This window comes from Meles meles, chromosome 9, assembly GCF_922984935.1.
Source record: "Meles meles chromosome 9, mMelMel3.1 paternal haplotype, whole genome shotgun sequence".
NCBI lineage: Eukaryota > Metazoa > Chordata > Mammalia > Carnivora > Mustelidae > Meles > Meles meles.
Genome location: NC_060074.1, coordinates 65,968,092 through 65,983,624, shown reverse-complemented (window position 1 = coordinate 65,983,624; position 15,533 = coordinate 65,968,092). Strand labels below are relative to the sequence as shown.

General features: G+C 37.8%; 1 protein-coding gene across 2 annotated transcripts in view; it reads right to left on the bottom strand.

Moving 5' to 3' along the window:
• Nucleotides 1-15,533, bottom strand: part of CERS6 (ceramide synthase 6) — a 317,644-nt gene that overhangs the window by 42,535 nt on the left and 259,576 nt on the right. For both annotated transcript variants that reach the window (XM_046019311.1, XM_046019312.1), the window contains exons 7-8: nucleotides 13,040-13,168; nucleotides 10,666-10,772 (exon numbers count right to left, since the gene is read on the bottom strand). In XM_046019311.1, coding sequence (XP_045875267.1) covers nucleotides 10,666-10,772; nucleotides 13,040-13,168 — 236 coding nt within the window. The remainder of the gene's footprint in view (nucleotides 1-10,665; nucleotides 10,773-13,039; nucleotides 13,169-15,533) is intronic.

Here is a 15,533-nt window from a genome sequence, read left to right as displayed (position 1 = left end):
GAATATTTTTTCCTGATTTTGAGAGAAATAAGGAGAAGAATGATACTCTATTATACTGAAATAAGTAAACAAGTCAACCAACTACCCGCCTGGGGTGAATACCTTTATGAAAGTATTCCAAATGAAGACCTAGAACAAATCATAGGGATCTACTGTAAGATAAACCAGCACACTTAGAGCATGCCAGGTATAGGGCACAGCCCCAGGCATTTAGGAGAATGGGACATGGTCTCAGCCCTGTTGGAGCTCAGTCTTGAGTGAATGGCAAGGGTGACAAGGAAATGAATGATTAGTAAACAACAGCATCAGACTAGTGCATCGGGAAAATGTCATGTGATGGCCACTGACAGTCGGGGACTCCCACTTCTAATTAAATGTTCGAATGGGATGATGGGGACACAAGCTGAAATAAATGCAATCATGTGGCCAGGAACAGAAAAGGGGGTCAAGCTCCATGAATAATTCATGACTGAGAGATATTTAAGCTGTTTCTTCTATACTATGGGGCAGCAGCTTTCACCTATTTTATGAAGCACCTTATTTCTGGAAGAGATTATAGATGTAATGTATAAGGAGAGGGTTTTGACCCTTGCAAATAAAGTGCTGACTTTGCAAACTGTGCTTTTCCCGTAAGGTTGTATTCTGGGGAAGAGAGGTGATTTAAGAGACTTGCACACAAAGAAAAATTCCTTCAGCGTTTCATGGGATGGGATGTGTTCACATGGTACTTCAATACAAACTTAAAATAGCTACGGCTTTTCCAAGGTGTTTGCCCTTCAGCCGTAGACAGGAGATAAAACAGCCTCATATGTCCCTGAGATTAGAACAAGAACAATCTGGCAGACTAACACCTTGATGAATGGAAATATTTGAGTTCATGATCACCAGAAAATTCTCTTTATTTTGTTTTGTTTACTTATTATTAGCCAAAAAGCCTAATAAAAAGTCACTGAAAAATATTTTACTATTACTTGATGATTTATAATCTTGTACTGCTTCAAGTTAATATTTTTACCCCCCCAACTATGATTGTGGAGCACTGCAGGAAACAGGACAGGAAACTCAACTGGAACACAGGTGACCCAGAGCACTCCCAGGAGGCTATTTTGGGAAATAATGCCCCATATTTCCTTATTTGATTAGCACATACTACTGCACAGTAAAGTTAGAGTTAACAGGCTAGTCCATCTCATTACATACAGTTTACTATGTATATATTTCAATTAAAAAGGAACCTAAAAATGTTATATAATTAAAATACCACTTCTTTATTTCTCAGAGTTTTAGAACATTTGGAATTGTTTCTACCTGGCCATTCTTATATGTGCTCAATAATGGAAAGTATTCAGAATACTTTCTTCAACCAAATTTTAATAAATATTTCAGTGAATGCTTCTTGTAACATTTTATCCTAAATACTGAATATAGAACTCAAAGATCATGACACAATGTATTAGCAACCAACAAATTAAACATTTATTTTCTGATGACTCTATTTAAGGCATGGGTTTGGGCTGTGTGGGATACAAAGCAGTCTAAGACACCAGGGTGTGTGAAAATTAGGTGTATGTGGTCCATTCAAAAACAGGAAGTTAAGACAGCTAAGCTGGGTTGGTGCAAGTTGCTCTAGGAAATGTGGTGTTTGCTATGAATTTGACGTTGGGTACCTTGCATGACAGTGATATTAGGCAGATAAGGAGTCCCTGGTGGTGGCTGGGCATAACTGTCCAGGGCCCTTGGACAGAATTAATTACCATGTCAGGACAGTCTTCTATGTGCATTTATTCACCTTCTTTGGTGATCCCATGGATGGAGGAAATGTAGTTCTTTTTTTTTTTTTTAATTTCTCCTTCTCTTGAACAGTTGCTCCCTCCCTACACTGCCCTGCAACCTTTTGACCATTTCCCATTTCTCTTTGTGCCTTATTTATCAAGAGTCACCGTGCCACACATCCCCACACTGCCCTCAACCAGGCTCCTAGTCACTGCTTGCATTTTCAATCCATTTACTTGTGCTATGATTTTCTTTATATATATATTTAACTCCTCTATTTCCAGTTCTTGAACGTTTAGCATTCTCTAAGCCTTTCTGTTTTATTATCTGCTGTGGACAAAGGCAGATAATAACAAGTGCACAATTCTGTTTCTATAAATTCTGTCTGAGCAAACGATTCAGTGGCTGGAAGCTCCCCACTTTTCAAAGCTACTGAGTCACTGCCATCTTTGACCAGACTATTCTGTATCATAAGGAAGGATACACGTGGGCTGTGAAGTCTCAGTCATGATTGCACCAAACTGCATGGGAAATTCTAGAATTTTATTTATTCATTTAACAACTATTTATCGATGGTTTTCCAGTGCCGATGTTCCTGGGCTCAGGACCTAATCAATATCTATGTCCCCAATACCCACACGGTGCCTATCACACAGCAGGCCCATGGTGAAGTGCATGGAACAGATTTACAAAGAATAAATTCCTCCTTGCCTATGAAGAATTTCTAAAGCTTCCTTGTCATAAAGGTATAAAAAGTTAACTAATAAAACATGATATGTCTTATTCTTATGAGAAATAGGATGATTCCAGGGATGCCGCTGACACTGTGGTTCCATCTCCTTGACTACTTGGCAGTCCCAGAGGTATGGACAAAGTTCTGAGAATGAAAGGACGCGGCCAGGGTGGCCTCCCCCTACAGGGGCATAGAGCCCTGCACACCAGGATTCTGCAGGAAGGGTTTCTGGGATGGTGCAGGCACTGGTCTAGACTGAGAAGTGGGCAATGGGCAGGGACAAGGAGGTCTAGAGCTGAGGTGCTGGAAAGGGACTTACCACGGACAGAGTGTCCAGTAGGCAGGAGAGATCTGGGGACCACAATAGGGAGGTGAGGGTAAGTGCTGGAAGAGAGAACCAGCCTGGTCCACAGCTGCACCTTATCATAACATAAGAGAACAAAAGAGCTGATACAGGTTCTTCATCTGTTACAGGATTTTCCACAAAGCATCACTCTCAAGTCAGTGAGATTCTTGATCAAATATAGAATTTGCAAATCTCTGGCCTTGGCATTAGACTTCCCTACAATACTCAGATATTTTTAAAACAGATGAAATGGCTATACAGAATTTTATGATACTTTGAACAATCACATATATATTTTTAAGATCCATATACTTATTTGAGAGAGAAAGACCATGAACATGAGGGGCAGAGGGAGAGGGAGAGAGAATCACAAGCCCACTCCGTGCTGAGCAGAGAGCCCGACACAGGGCAATCACATGACTCTGAGATCAGGACCTGAGCCAAAACCAAGAGTTGGATGCTTAACTGACTGTACCGCCCAGGTGCCCCAAACAATCATTTTTTTTCTGTCTTTCTCCTAGCAAAGGGTTCTCTGCAGTGCTCGGGAAGGAGGAAAAAATGCCTAAGACACCAATTCTATGCAGAAAGCATTACTAGGATACTGCATTTTTTGTTGTTGTTGATTCAAGTCACAAAAGGAAAAAGCTTACTTAATTGGGAGCATAATCTGCCCACCTCACATACAAGATTAAGAATACCTGCATGCTTTTTGCCTAAGGTAGACAATACTTCTAAAGAACATCCAAAGACTGAATACATGTAACAAACACATCACTCTCCTCCACTGCCTTTTTTTTTTTTTTAATAACTTATCAGACTAATTCTTAATGGCCTGGCCCAGGAGTTGGCAAACGTTTTCTGTGAAGAAACAGCTGGTAAATATTTTAGGATTAGCAGGCTATATACTCTGTCCCAACTACTCAAGTCATGGTAGCAGACAAAAGCCAAACACAATATGTAACAGATGAGCAAGGTTGTGCTCCAATAAAACTTAATTTAGAAAAACAGGAAATGAGGCTGATTTGTCCTACAGGCCATAGTTTTTTGACTCCTGGTCTAACCTTTTAATCTTGAAATTATATGAAAATTATTATGTTCACATGAAAAGAGGCAAAACATTTTAAACACATAGTTTTCATCCATCTCTACCCAACCTTAGGAAGGTATTAATTGATGTCAATTGCATGTATTATTAAAAACATACCAAAATACCTAATAGCCAAAGATTTCAGATTTCATCCTTTATCTCTAAATATATTTAACACAGACCAGCACCAAGGAAAATGTCAGAGAAAAATCTGTCAATGGAGTCTAGAAAAATGAAAACAAAAACCCAGCTTCTCCAAATTTGTGAACTCTGAGGCTAATCTTATCAGATATTCAGAAAAGCATACAAGCCACACTACTTTGGTAAAGTATGTCTTGAACACTGAATCAGAGAAGATGATGATATTCCCCTACCATCTGGATGAATTTCAAATCTTATTATGGAAAATGGTAAAAGAATGATCTAGGCTCTTCTGTAACATTTTTTTGTTTTGTTTTGTTTTTAACTGCAGAAACTTTCAGAGAGTACAAATCAGCAAATAATTCTACCTTGCTGGACAGAGATGCACAGAAAACCATGTTCTGAGATGTTACACACTTCTGTCTGAATAACAGCAGACTACTGAAGGTACGTATTTGACTCTAGCCTTCCTGTAGCCAAGGGGTTAGCATTTGGTGGGACATGAATGGAGAAGTGGAAAGTCATCATTGACCATAAGAAAGAGGTTCTGGCAATTGTGGTATGCCCATTCACCATTGGATAATGATCTGTCAATCTGTGACTCGTAGGAAAGAACTAGCCTGACATTTTTGCATTTTACGAAATCCTGTGAGATTCTATAAATAATAATGGTCACTTATGGTGGCTCAGGATCAGTATTGTCACTTGAAATTTGAGGGAATAAGGCAACCTGGTGCAGATCTGGTATTACATGTTCACTGAGAACGGAAAACAGAAGTGACTGAATTAACATATTCTGAATCTCATAACTGGAGACAGCATTTTAAAATTTTATCTCAAAAGGGTCTACAATTATGGATCCTTAATCTAGACTAGTTGGAAGCTATAAAATGTAATAAAAATTTCTAGCTACTTGGCCATAATAGGAATTTCCCTTTCTCTTTTCAAGATTTTAGTCATTTATTTATTTGTTGTAGTAAGAGATAGGGAGAGAGCACAAGCAGGGGGAGCAGCAGCAGGCAGAGGGAGAAGTAGGCTCCTGGATGAGCAAGGAGCCCAACAGGGACTTGATCCCTGGGATCGGGACCTGAGCGAAGGCAGGCACTTAACTGACTGAGCCATCCAGGTGCCCCAAGGGGATTTCCATTTTTAATAATAGATTTTTAAAAATCCTTAATATTTACGATTTATAATTTAATTTATAGTTACAGAACTAAAGCAGTATTTCGTTTGATCCTTAACATTTCTTGGTAAGGTAGGTAGAACAATTACTATTATTCTTACCTTCTTGGTGGAGACATAGATGTAAAGAAATTAAACCCCTGGTCTTCAGACACACAGGGAGGGTGACCATGACCCAAAGCAAGAGTCTTTCTCCTGACTGCACCATGATACTTCCTTCCCTGTCAGGATCTTAGTAGAATTGCCTTTTTTGTTTTCATATTCTAATGTACGAGCTTGGGGATGATGAAGCTTACAATATGGTGTCTTGGCTGGGCCAGAAGGATAGAGGCAATCATTCTGAAATTACTTTTTTATGTAACTACGAAAAATGTATCTCAACAACAGCTTTACAGTCTAATCCTTAAAGAAGATAGTATCGCACTGGAGGAAGAACTTAGTACTTGCTGAATTGAACTGATGTCAGGAAAAGAGTCCAGAGAAATGCAGTAATCATTGACTAAATGAACAGATTTTCTTTGTGTAATATGGTAGAAAATGCCCCTATCTACTACATATGCTCAACTAAGATATGCTCAACTAAGAAAATTTAAAATGCTCCACTAAGAAAACAGATGTGAGATTGTTTAGGAGGAAAGAGAACTTAATGCACCCAACAAATACTGAGTAGCCATTGTGGGAAAGGCATCATGATGCATGGTACAATGATACTGGGCATCATCTACTCTGTGCCAGTTGAAACCACAGCTTTATAAAATAGGCGATATTGTTAAGAATTTCAGGGATTACAAAGAAATGGAGTTGAGGAAAGACAGATGCAGATCAATGAAAAGGATAACAGCTTATGACGATGGGTTTAACCTCAAAAATGATAAAATCACTGACTGTCCAACCACACCATAAGGGCTAAAATACATAGACTTCTGAGTAGATGCAGAAACATGAAACACATACCCAATTTCAAAGATTTGGTGTGCAACAAAAGAATGCAAATATCAGTAATTTTAAATATTGAGTACATGTTAAAATGATATTATTTTCAGTACACTGAGTTAAATAAAACATGTTGTACAAAAAGATGCCACCTCTTTCTTCTTACTTTTTTAACGTGGCTACTAGAAAATTTATAATTACTGTGAAGCCTGATGGACAGTGATGTTCTAGCAGGATGTATTGTGGACAAAAGAAAAATATGGGCAGTGTATGATTCTGAAAAGGTTAGTCACGGGGGATGCTGTCTTGGTGAGACATGGACTGAAGACACTGTAGAGAATGAGCCAAGTGTTATTAAACCCACAAATTACAAAAATTCTGGTGGTTCATGTGGGAACACAAGTATAGGCAGAAGGAACCTGGAAGATATTGCTGGAGATTCCAAAGTGAATGGACTGAAAACTAAACAAAGTAGAGGACATATAGAATAATTTTGTTTCCTCTTTTACCTGAAGCACAAGAAAGAAATTTGTAAAATGTTTGTTAGAACTGAAGTCCAATAGACCTCTAGCACCTTCCCTCCAGTAGCCATTGACTGTTTCACACACACAATCTCCATGTAGGATAATGCTTATTTAGCTGACAAAGCTCCTTAGTACGCTCCACTGAGCTATTTAACACTGACAATCCAGTCATCTTATTTACCTCCAGAAAATGTTCAGAAAATAATTTGTAATCTCTAGCCACCCCCTAGATTATAAACCAGAAAATTATAAACCAGAATTATATACCTATCAGGGTTCAACTGCAAAGTGTCCCAAGGCAGGACCTGTGTTGAACTGAATTCTCAGGACCTGGCCCCTTACTGGTTACACAGTAAGTACCTAATACATATTCACTAAATACATTTTAAAAATGGTGGTGTATTGAAGGTAAAAGTCGACACCTAAACAATACAGAAAAGGCAAAGACTGGAAATTTTAGGCGATAAGCTCACTGTTGTTGATAATCAGATGGGGGTGGGTGCCTAGAAATGAAGACCCAGAAGCCAATAAACGTCTCCTAAAATCAAGTCATGCCAGTGGACCTCATATTCTTTTCTCACCCTGCTTCTGCCTTTGATGACCTCTTTGATTACACCTTAAAAAAACGTGGGGATGTGGGGAAATAAAGCAGGCATGAGGACAGGGCAGTTATGAGACAGTAACAAGTAAAATCCTAATGACAGACTGGTGGTTGAGAGACTGAGGCCAACCCAAAGAGATTCTGCAGTAGTGTATCAGGAGTTCCTCTGGGTCAACTTTTCCCTTCAGTGAGTTGGGGGAAGCATGAAAAGCATCTGCTTACATAGCAGAAAGGCGGGGGGGAGGCATAAGTATGGCACCAGATGTAGTTCAGAAGACCCTAACTGGGCTAAAATATTTGAAAACAACATTATGAATAAATACAGTCTGTATAATAGTATATGAATAAATCATAATAGAAATAAACGTGAGATAAATTTAGGATGAGGGAGATCTAGTCTGGCAGGAGCTCAGATGTGTATCAGATCACTGACAGTACAATGTCAAAGTAGCTTACAGCTAAGGCAATGGCAAGCTGCATTAAAGAAATGCAGTTCTAGAGGTGCTTGGGTGGCTCAGTTGGTTGTCTGCCTCTGGCTCAGGTCATGATCCCAGGGCCCTGGAATCAAGCCTTGAACTGGGGGGGGTGGGGGGTGGGGGGGTGTCCCTGCTCAGCGGGAAGTCTGATTCTCCCTCTGCCTGCAACTCCCCCTGTGTGTGCTCTCTCTCCCTCTCTGGCAAATAAATAAAATCTTAAAAAAAAAAAAAAAAAAAAAAAGAGAGAGAGAGAAGAAAAGAAAAGAAAAAAGAAATGCATTTTAAATAAGACTTGTTTAAAGTTCTCTTATATTTTGTACCAGGCAATCCACATTTGGAACATCACGAAGAGGAATTCTCAGGAACAAAAGAGAGCAAACAACAGGCAGGAATAATTGAAGGGATTAAGGATGCTTTCTGATGAAAAGAAAGCCTACAGATGATACGTTAGAGACCTTCACGTTCTTAAGAGTTTTCAATTCGAAGTGGCAGGGTACACTTAGTCTGTTCCCCAAAGCCACTTTTTTAAGGAGGGGAAGGAGCCAGAGATATCCTTGATAATCTGCTGAAGCCATGCACCCTCCCCTATAGGAAAAAAATACACACACGAACATGCTTTTTATACTGTTTCAGGGGTTTCTAAACAGATTAAGGACCTTTAGTTTATAAGTTAAAAAGACCCAAGTTTCTGTTTAGGAAACCATTTCTCACAGTAGCTCTTTCTGCCCACTGATCCTGTCCCCATGCTTTATTATACCACAATTTTGCACCAGAAAAGAAAGAAAGAAAGAAAGGGAAAAGAAAAGAAAGAAAACCATTTCTCCCTTAACCTCTGAAGCAATACTCCTGGACTAGGGAAAATGACAGAATTCCTATCCTGGGCAGAGGGGTTAAGAGGAGAGTCTGAAGCTGGTACCCTGTAGTCCCTCCCAATTCTAGGATTTTCTAATCTAAAAGGAATTTAAAAAAAAAGAATTTCACAGTATTAAGGAAAACATTTAAAACTCTACTTGCTATTGTTATTCACACTATAATTTTAAACACTAACAATACCCATTCTGCTCTAGGAATTGGAAACAAAGGACATCTAGGCACCAATGCAACTTCTTTAACATATCTGAAAAGGATTTCATTCATTTCGTGTACCACTACAATGGGATCAGGTATACAAATTATTTCTTGTATTACAAACAAACAATAAAATATTTCTCTCTGCAAGCTGCCTCTTGAAAAACTTGGCCTCATGCAGTGGCATGGTAGTAGAAGTTCTACATTTGCAATATAAGTAAGTTCTTGCTTTGTATTTGGTTATAAGGATCTTTCTAAGTGGCTGGTTTCTGGCATCATCACAGGACATACTTACGAGTTCTCTTATTAGTAGCACTGCATAATTTCTATACTCTGCAGTCTATGTTCCAGGCAACTCATTGATGTCTAAACCTAAAAGAGCTTTTTTACATTAGCTAGAGGGGAGAGGGGGTGCATCTAATTTTAATTCTACCCTTTAAGGGAAGTACATAAATCAAAGTACTTAAGAGTGATGCTTATTTCTTTAAAACTCAGGTTCTCAGAAACCCTAGATAAGAAAAACTTTCTATTATTCTCTGGAGAAATATGTCTTGGACTTCGTTTGCATTATATCTATTTAAATTCTTACCACTAAGTTCTGTTTTAATAATGTTGAAAGATACCCAATCCTGAATAATTACAGATACATTATACACAAAATTACATGTGTTTCCTACCTACAAGCATATAAAACTGTACTGAGGTTTTATAAATTCTTGTTGCAACACACAGTGTTGTTTCTTAAAATGATTTTCATAGTAAGGGTCTAAAACAGGGTTGAGAGCCTCAGAGAAAAAGTGTGTGTGTGTGTGTGTGTGTGTGTGTGTGTTAATAATTTGTTTATGCAACTCCAGTGACAGACATATTCATTTAAGAATCCCAACTTTATTACGGTTACTCTTCTACCGGGGAAAGTTATTATTGCCTCCCTTCATCTCTCAGCCTTTCCCAATCTCCATTGCTTTAATTTCCCATTCAAATCAATTTCTTAAAATCGGGGGGAAAAAAAAATCTGCCATCAGTGGTAGACTTTAAGTGATACAGAGGGTTCATTTCTTTTCTAGTTCAAGTAAGAACCTTCCAGAAAAAAAAGATTAATGACACTGGGCCTATTTTCTATAGAAAGGACTGTCAAATTCCACCAAAATCAGTCATGTTATTTCTTTAGCTCTCAACAAAACAAAAGACATCCAGACATTACGAGGCCAAAGGGAATTCCAGGGGTTAGTTTCAGGTTATACCTTCCATCTGTTTTAGCTATCAATACAGCTGAGGAGGAGAATTACATAGGACATGGTACTCAAACTTCAATGTGGAGCAGAACCACCAGAAGGCTTATGAAAACACAGACTGCCGAGACCCAAATTCAAAGTTTGAGATTCAGTAGGTCTGTTACCAGGAAGTTGCCCTTTGGTGCTCTTTGGTGATGCTGCTGCTACCCTTCTAGGGACAAGGCTTTGTAAACGCCTGATACAGGAGGATCCCTGCTATGTAACTGGTTGCAACATGGTGTTTCCTTTATTTATGCAAACTTTCATGGCTAAGGGTTTCTGATTCATACTCTAGACTGGACCCCAAAATGGCAGACGGCTTTCTGCGGTCTCAGAACTCCTGTAAAGCACATCCTTCTCTAACTATCCTGCAGAAAAGATGAAGAAAGAGTACAATATTTCTGGAAGAAGAAACCAAAGCCATTTCTTGAGTCCTTCCCCCACTTTCTTTAACTGCTCACTAAATATTTGGAATGAAATTCAAAAGCAAAAGAAGGGGTGGCTCTGCCGGAAAAGATTGGCATACTCACCAGAGCGGAAATATACCCAGTCGTGTGGTGATAAAAACCATGGCAAACATAACAAACAGAAGATCACAAATCTTCTGAAACTTGGCATAATTTGCCATTTTGGCAGCCTATGAAAGGAAGTAATGGGATATATTGATGTAGTTAAACTGGTAAATGAAAAGTTTCTTTCAATATGCATGAGTCTCCTATAAGATAGAACTTACCAGATGCATAAAAATTGCCTGCTACTTTGAAACGTCATGCATCATGCATCAGTATTTATAAATTACTCATAAGTTCAGTGAAAAGCAACATTAGCTATAAGTAAAACTACAGACTGTCACAGATTTAATAAAACGTTCAGCAACCTGAAAAATTCAATTATATGGTTGATCTCAGGAAAACAGAAAAATAAGAAAATTCCTGCATTATAGAGGATATCAGCAAGGCAATGACACCAACACAGGAATTTGGCATAACAGGTCAAATATAAAGTGCTAGGTAATCCTTTAAAAGTCTAATGAGTCCCAAACACTAAGGTCACAAGTTTGTACAAAATATATGGAGACTTTCTGCATTGTTTTCTCTTTTCTACTTAGAATGAAAGGTTTTCCTTAAACAGGCATAAGGAATATTCTCAGGAGACAGTTTCTTGGCTTATTCTCATAAATTTAGAAATACAGAACATGTCAAGATCATGTTATTTCAATGAATCCATTTAGGTATAATTTTCAAAGTTCCATTAATGGGTCATTTTCTAGATGAAAGTCACTAATGTTCCAAGTGTCTGTGAGAATTACTCTAATAATTTATGATAGTAATTTAAGTGACCACTTTTCATATTATAAATTAGGGAAGAGATTACCTCCCTTTCCCAACCATCTACACATTTTTAAGTAGATGATGCTATGTAACAATAGGTGACACTGAAAACATAATTTTGATCACCTCTTTTTACATTTTCACATAGAATTCACATGCACCCACATATAGGGTTAGAAATTGAAGATGTCTTGTGGAATTTGTAACATTATCTTCTACTTCTTAGAAAGTTAAATTAGCTGAGTCAAACTTGCAAGGACTGTTGACAGTATCCATAGAAGCTAAAATTCTGTAGCTTTAAGTAAAATAGAGTGGTGACAGAAATGGATTCCTAAGAAAAAAATACTTATTAACTGAGAAGAAGCCAGGATTGTGAACTTTTAATTTCATGAGTACTTTGGGTGTGATACCATGAATTATAGTAGGAAAGAAGAAAAGCATCTTCTGCCTCCTTCTGTCTAGGTAAACCATTTTTCTCTTATGTTCATTCAACAGTATTCAAAAAAAAAGCATCAAACATGCAATTTTTCTGAAATGTCTAGGTCATAGATCCCACTTCAAATAGTTGATAGCTGACATATCCCACTCTTTGGATATTCTCAAGCATTACTGTATAATGTAAAGAAAATCATTGTGATAAAGAATATTTGTCTTTAAGCCACATGGCTGGCATTTCTGAATTGTTTTTCCCTTCTGGATAAAAGTGGTAGACAAAGATTCAACCAGCCATTTCCATATGCATTAAAGTTGGTAGATAGTACAGGGTTGATTTCAAAACTGCATATTGCTGTATAAATCTCCACTTTCAAGCATACTTAGGATTTAACCAAATGATAACTGGTTTACAGGAGACTGCCCTTATAAAACTCTATTTTCTCCTTTAAAAAATATGCTAAATAGAGTTTAGCTAGAACCACTTAAAAATCGTAACACCATACTATCATCTGACATAGCCCGTTAGGACTATTTTTCTATTTCACAGCCTTATAAGGAACAGAGTTCCTAAATGATGATGTTTTAGAAAGTTTATCAAAATAAAAACAATATTTCCTCAAATACTCCTTATATTTATACATGTAGAGAACACAGTTTTTATATTTACTTTAGAATTCAAAAATAATTTTCACTATAAACATCCTAGGATAATATATATATTGGCAATAAAAACTATGACTAATTAATTTCATCAGGATGTACAACTACCATTACTCGCTAAATTCAGTTATATGTACTTCCCAGATATATCAGTGTGAAACTTACAATACCAGAAACAAAACCTATTCAAGTAATGATTTTCCAATTATAAAACATTCATTTCTTAAGTGTTAGATAGTAAAGGTTTTCATTATTCAATTAAAGAATGCTAAGATGATGAACATTCTTTGTATAAAAATGTATAGACTAAAGTCTCACTATTAGCCATTTAACTTACAAAGAAACACTTTGCAGTTTCAAATCAGTCACATACTATCTTCTCCCCAGTGCCATCTAGAATAACATAGAAGAACTGATGGTCTTGGGGATTTCCTGAATACTAGATTTTGAACTCTTAAAGATGAAAGGAAAGATTTACCTCTAGAAGAGCATCAGCTGAATCATGAAGACAGAGGACCAGGGTCCCTACTCGGGCCATATTGTTGACATATGAAAAGGAAATCAAGAAAATAGCTACAAGGTGATGCAGGAACATAATGCCAAAGTCCTTAGGGAAAGAAAAACACAGCCATGTTAGGTCTTAGAGGACGGACGGCAATATTTCCATTCATCTCTTCTGTTATTCAACAAATATTTCCCAAGGTTCTTAATGGACCTAGTACCGGGTATACTAAAATGAGCAAGATGTACTTCCTACCCTCTGGGAGCTCACTATACAGTGGCAGAGACACAAAGGGGACCAGTGACTATGAAGAATGTGATAAACGCCAGGATTAAGGGCAGATCATAAAGGGTGTTTTGTACGTAAACCAGAGATTTTGAAGCTATGGGAGAAATTGCCTCAGAGTTTCAAACAAAGAAAGGTATTGCTTGGATCTCTACTTTAGGAAAATCTTTAGGGCAGCACCACAGGTCCAACAGAACCACTTCTCCAACTACTGTGGCTGAGGATTCTGCATCCTTCTCCTGGAATGCTCATTGGGAAGGCAACATAAGGATCCTAATATGGGGCTTTTCTGATGAATCCTACACAAACAAGCCCTAAATTTTAACCCCTACCTGTCCATACCCATTAGAAAAAGAAACTGGCAAAAGTAATGATAAATGGGCCACCTTTATTTCACATGGAGCTGCTGGTCAGCCCATGTGAAAAGATCATCTTTCTCTGACACTGATTCATCTACTGGCCATCTGGACATGGTTTGTTATGATGTGGAATTTCTGTTGCTTAGAAATACAGTCTCTCATTTACTAATATTTTTACCCTTATTTATTTTTAAAAATTTACTTGTTTACTTGAGAGAGAGAGAGAGAGAGAGAGCATGCACACATGAGTGGGGAGAGCAGCAGAGGGAGAGAGAGAATCTCAAGCAGACTCTCCACAGAGCTCAGAGCTCCACACACAGTCTTGTGTGGAGCTCACGACCCTGAGATCATGACCTGAGCCAAAATGAAGAGTAGGATGCTTAACTGACTGAGCCCCCCACATGCTCATTTGCTCTTATTTATAAATCTATTTCTTCCAGAGTATACTTGAACTTCTTTGGAATTTAAATGCCAACATTGGCCCTAATGGTGATCTACTCGAAGCCTTTGAAAAATAAGGCTAATCATGTAAAGACAAATAAAGTAGCCAAAATGAAAAGCATTATTATGAAACTAAGAAAGAGAACAAATATGTATGTATGTATGTATGTGTGTGTGTGCATGTACATATATATAAAAACACCTTCAATAAAAGCCATGTAATCATTATTTTATGTGTTATATCTCCTTACCTTGATACCTTTAAGCAGGCACTGAATTTGATCTAAATAACATTTTTAAATAAATTGTCAACTTGGGCCCTATCAAGGCAGGGTAAGAACTCCCATCCTCAGGTTTGTTATTGCTAAAAATGACTGGTGTGTAGGTAGACACAGGCTTAGCTGCAGAAACCTTAGCATCTTAGGTTGAGAATGTTCTCCTGCATTTTTGGTGGTAGCAATTAGGTAGAAATATTGTGATTTCTTCTTGGCACTCAAACTGAGGACTGATTCCAAAGACCTTATTCAAAACAGACCAGTCTGGCCACCTGTTTCACTGGTGTCCCCCACCTTCTGCTGTTCTGCCATATTGTTTCTGGACACCTTCACAGTCACCATCAAGGGCTCCTTCTATGTTTGCTGCCTAATAAGGACCCTGATCTCAGCTCCCATTCCAGTGGCTGTCCTTATGTCATTATTAGAGATGGAAAAAAAAATCAGATGTAGTCTTGACTCAAAGTCAATTAGAATGAGTATGAAATGAAAGGATCCAAGGAAGAGCCATCCAATTTTCATACCAGAAACTGTTAAGATAATGCTGTTTTTTTCTTATTATATATTGAATGGCATTTAGAGAACCTAGAATAGCCTCTTAGTCTGTTCTGTGTAGGTTTCACAACAGAAATTCCTGGATGCATGTAAAATTCCAGCTACTTGGGCTCCATTGCCGACTGTCAGAATGAGAAATGGCATCTTACTTCAATATTAGTGGTAAAAGGCTAGAAGGATTACCCTCATTAAAACATAAGTCTGTGTTCTGTATGATGGAACTCCCTTTGCAATGATTGGGATGCAAAAACTCTTGGAAATAATGCTCTATCTCCAGGAGGCACCAGAAATTCATCATTATGTACAAGTTTTTATGAAAGCAAAATTAACTCATTTTTCATTAGGGGGGAAAACCCCACTGCAAACAATAAGAAACTTGTTCTCTAAATTCCCATTTGCTGGATAAAGTCCTCATAATTCCATATGGTTTCTTTTGGGAATAATCTTAGCAACAAATAAAGCAAAACACTTGTGAACCTTCTGAAAAAAGAAATAAAACCAAGATTTTAAGTGATAAGCTGATTTAGATGTAGATGGGTAGTGAAGAAGCATTCTCCT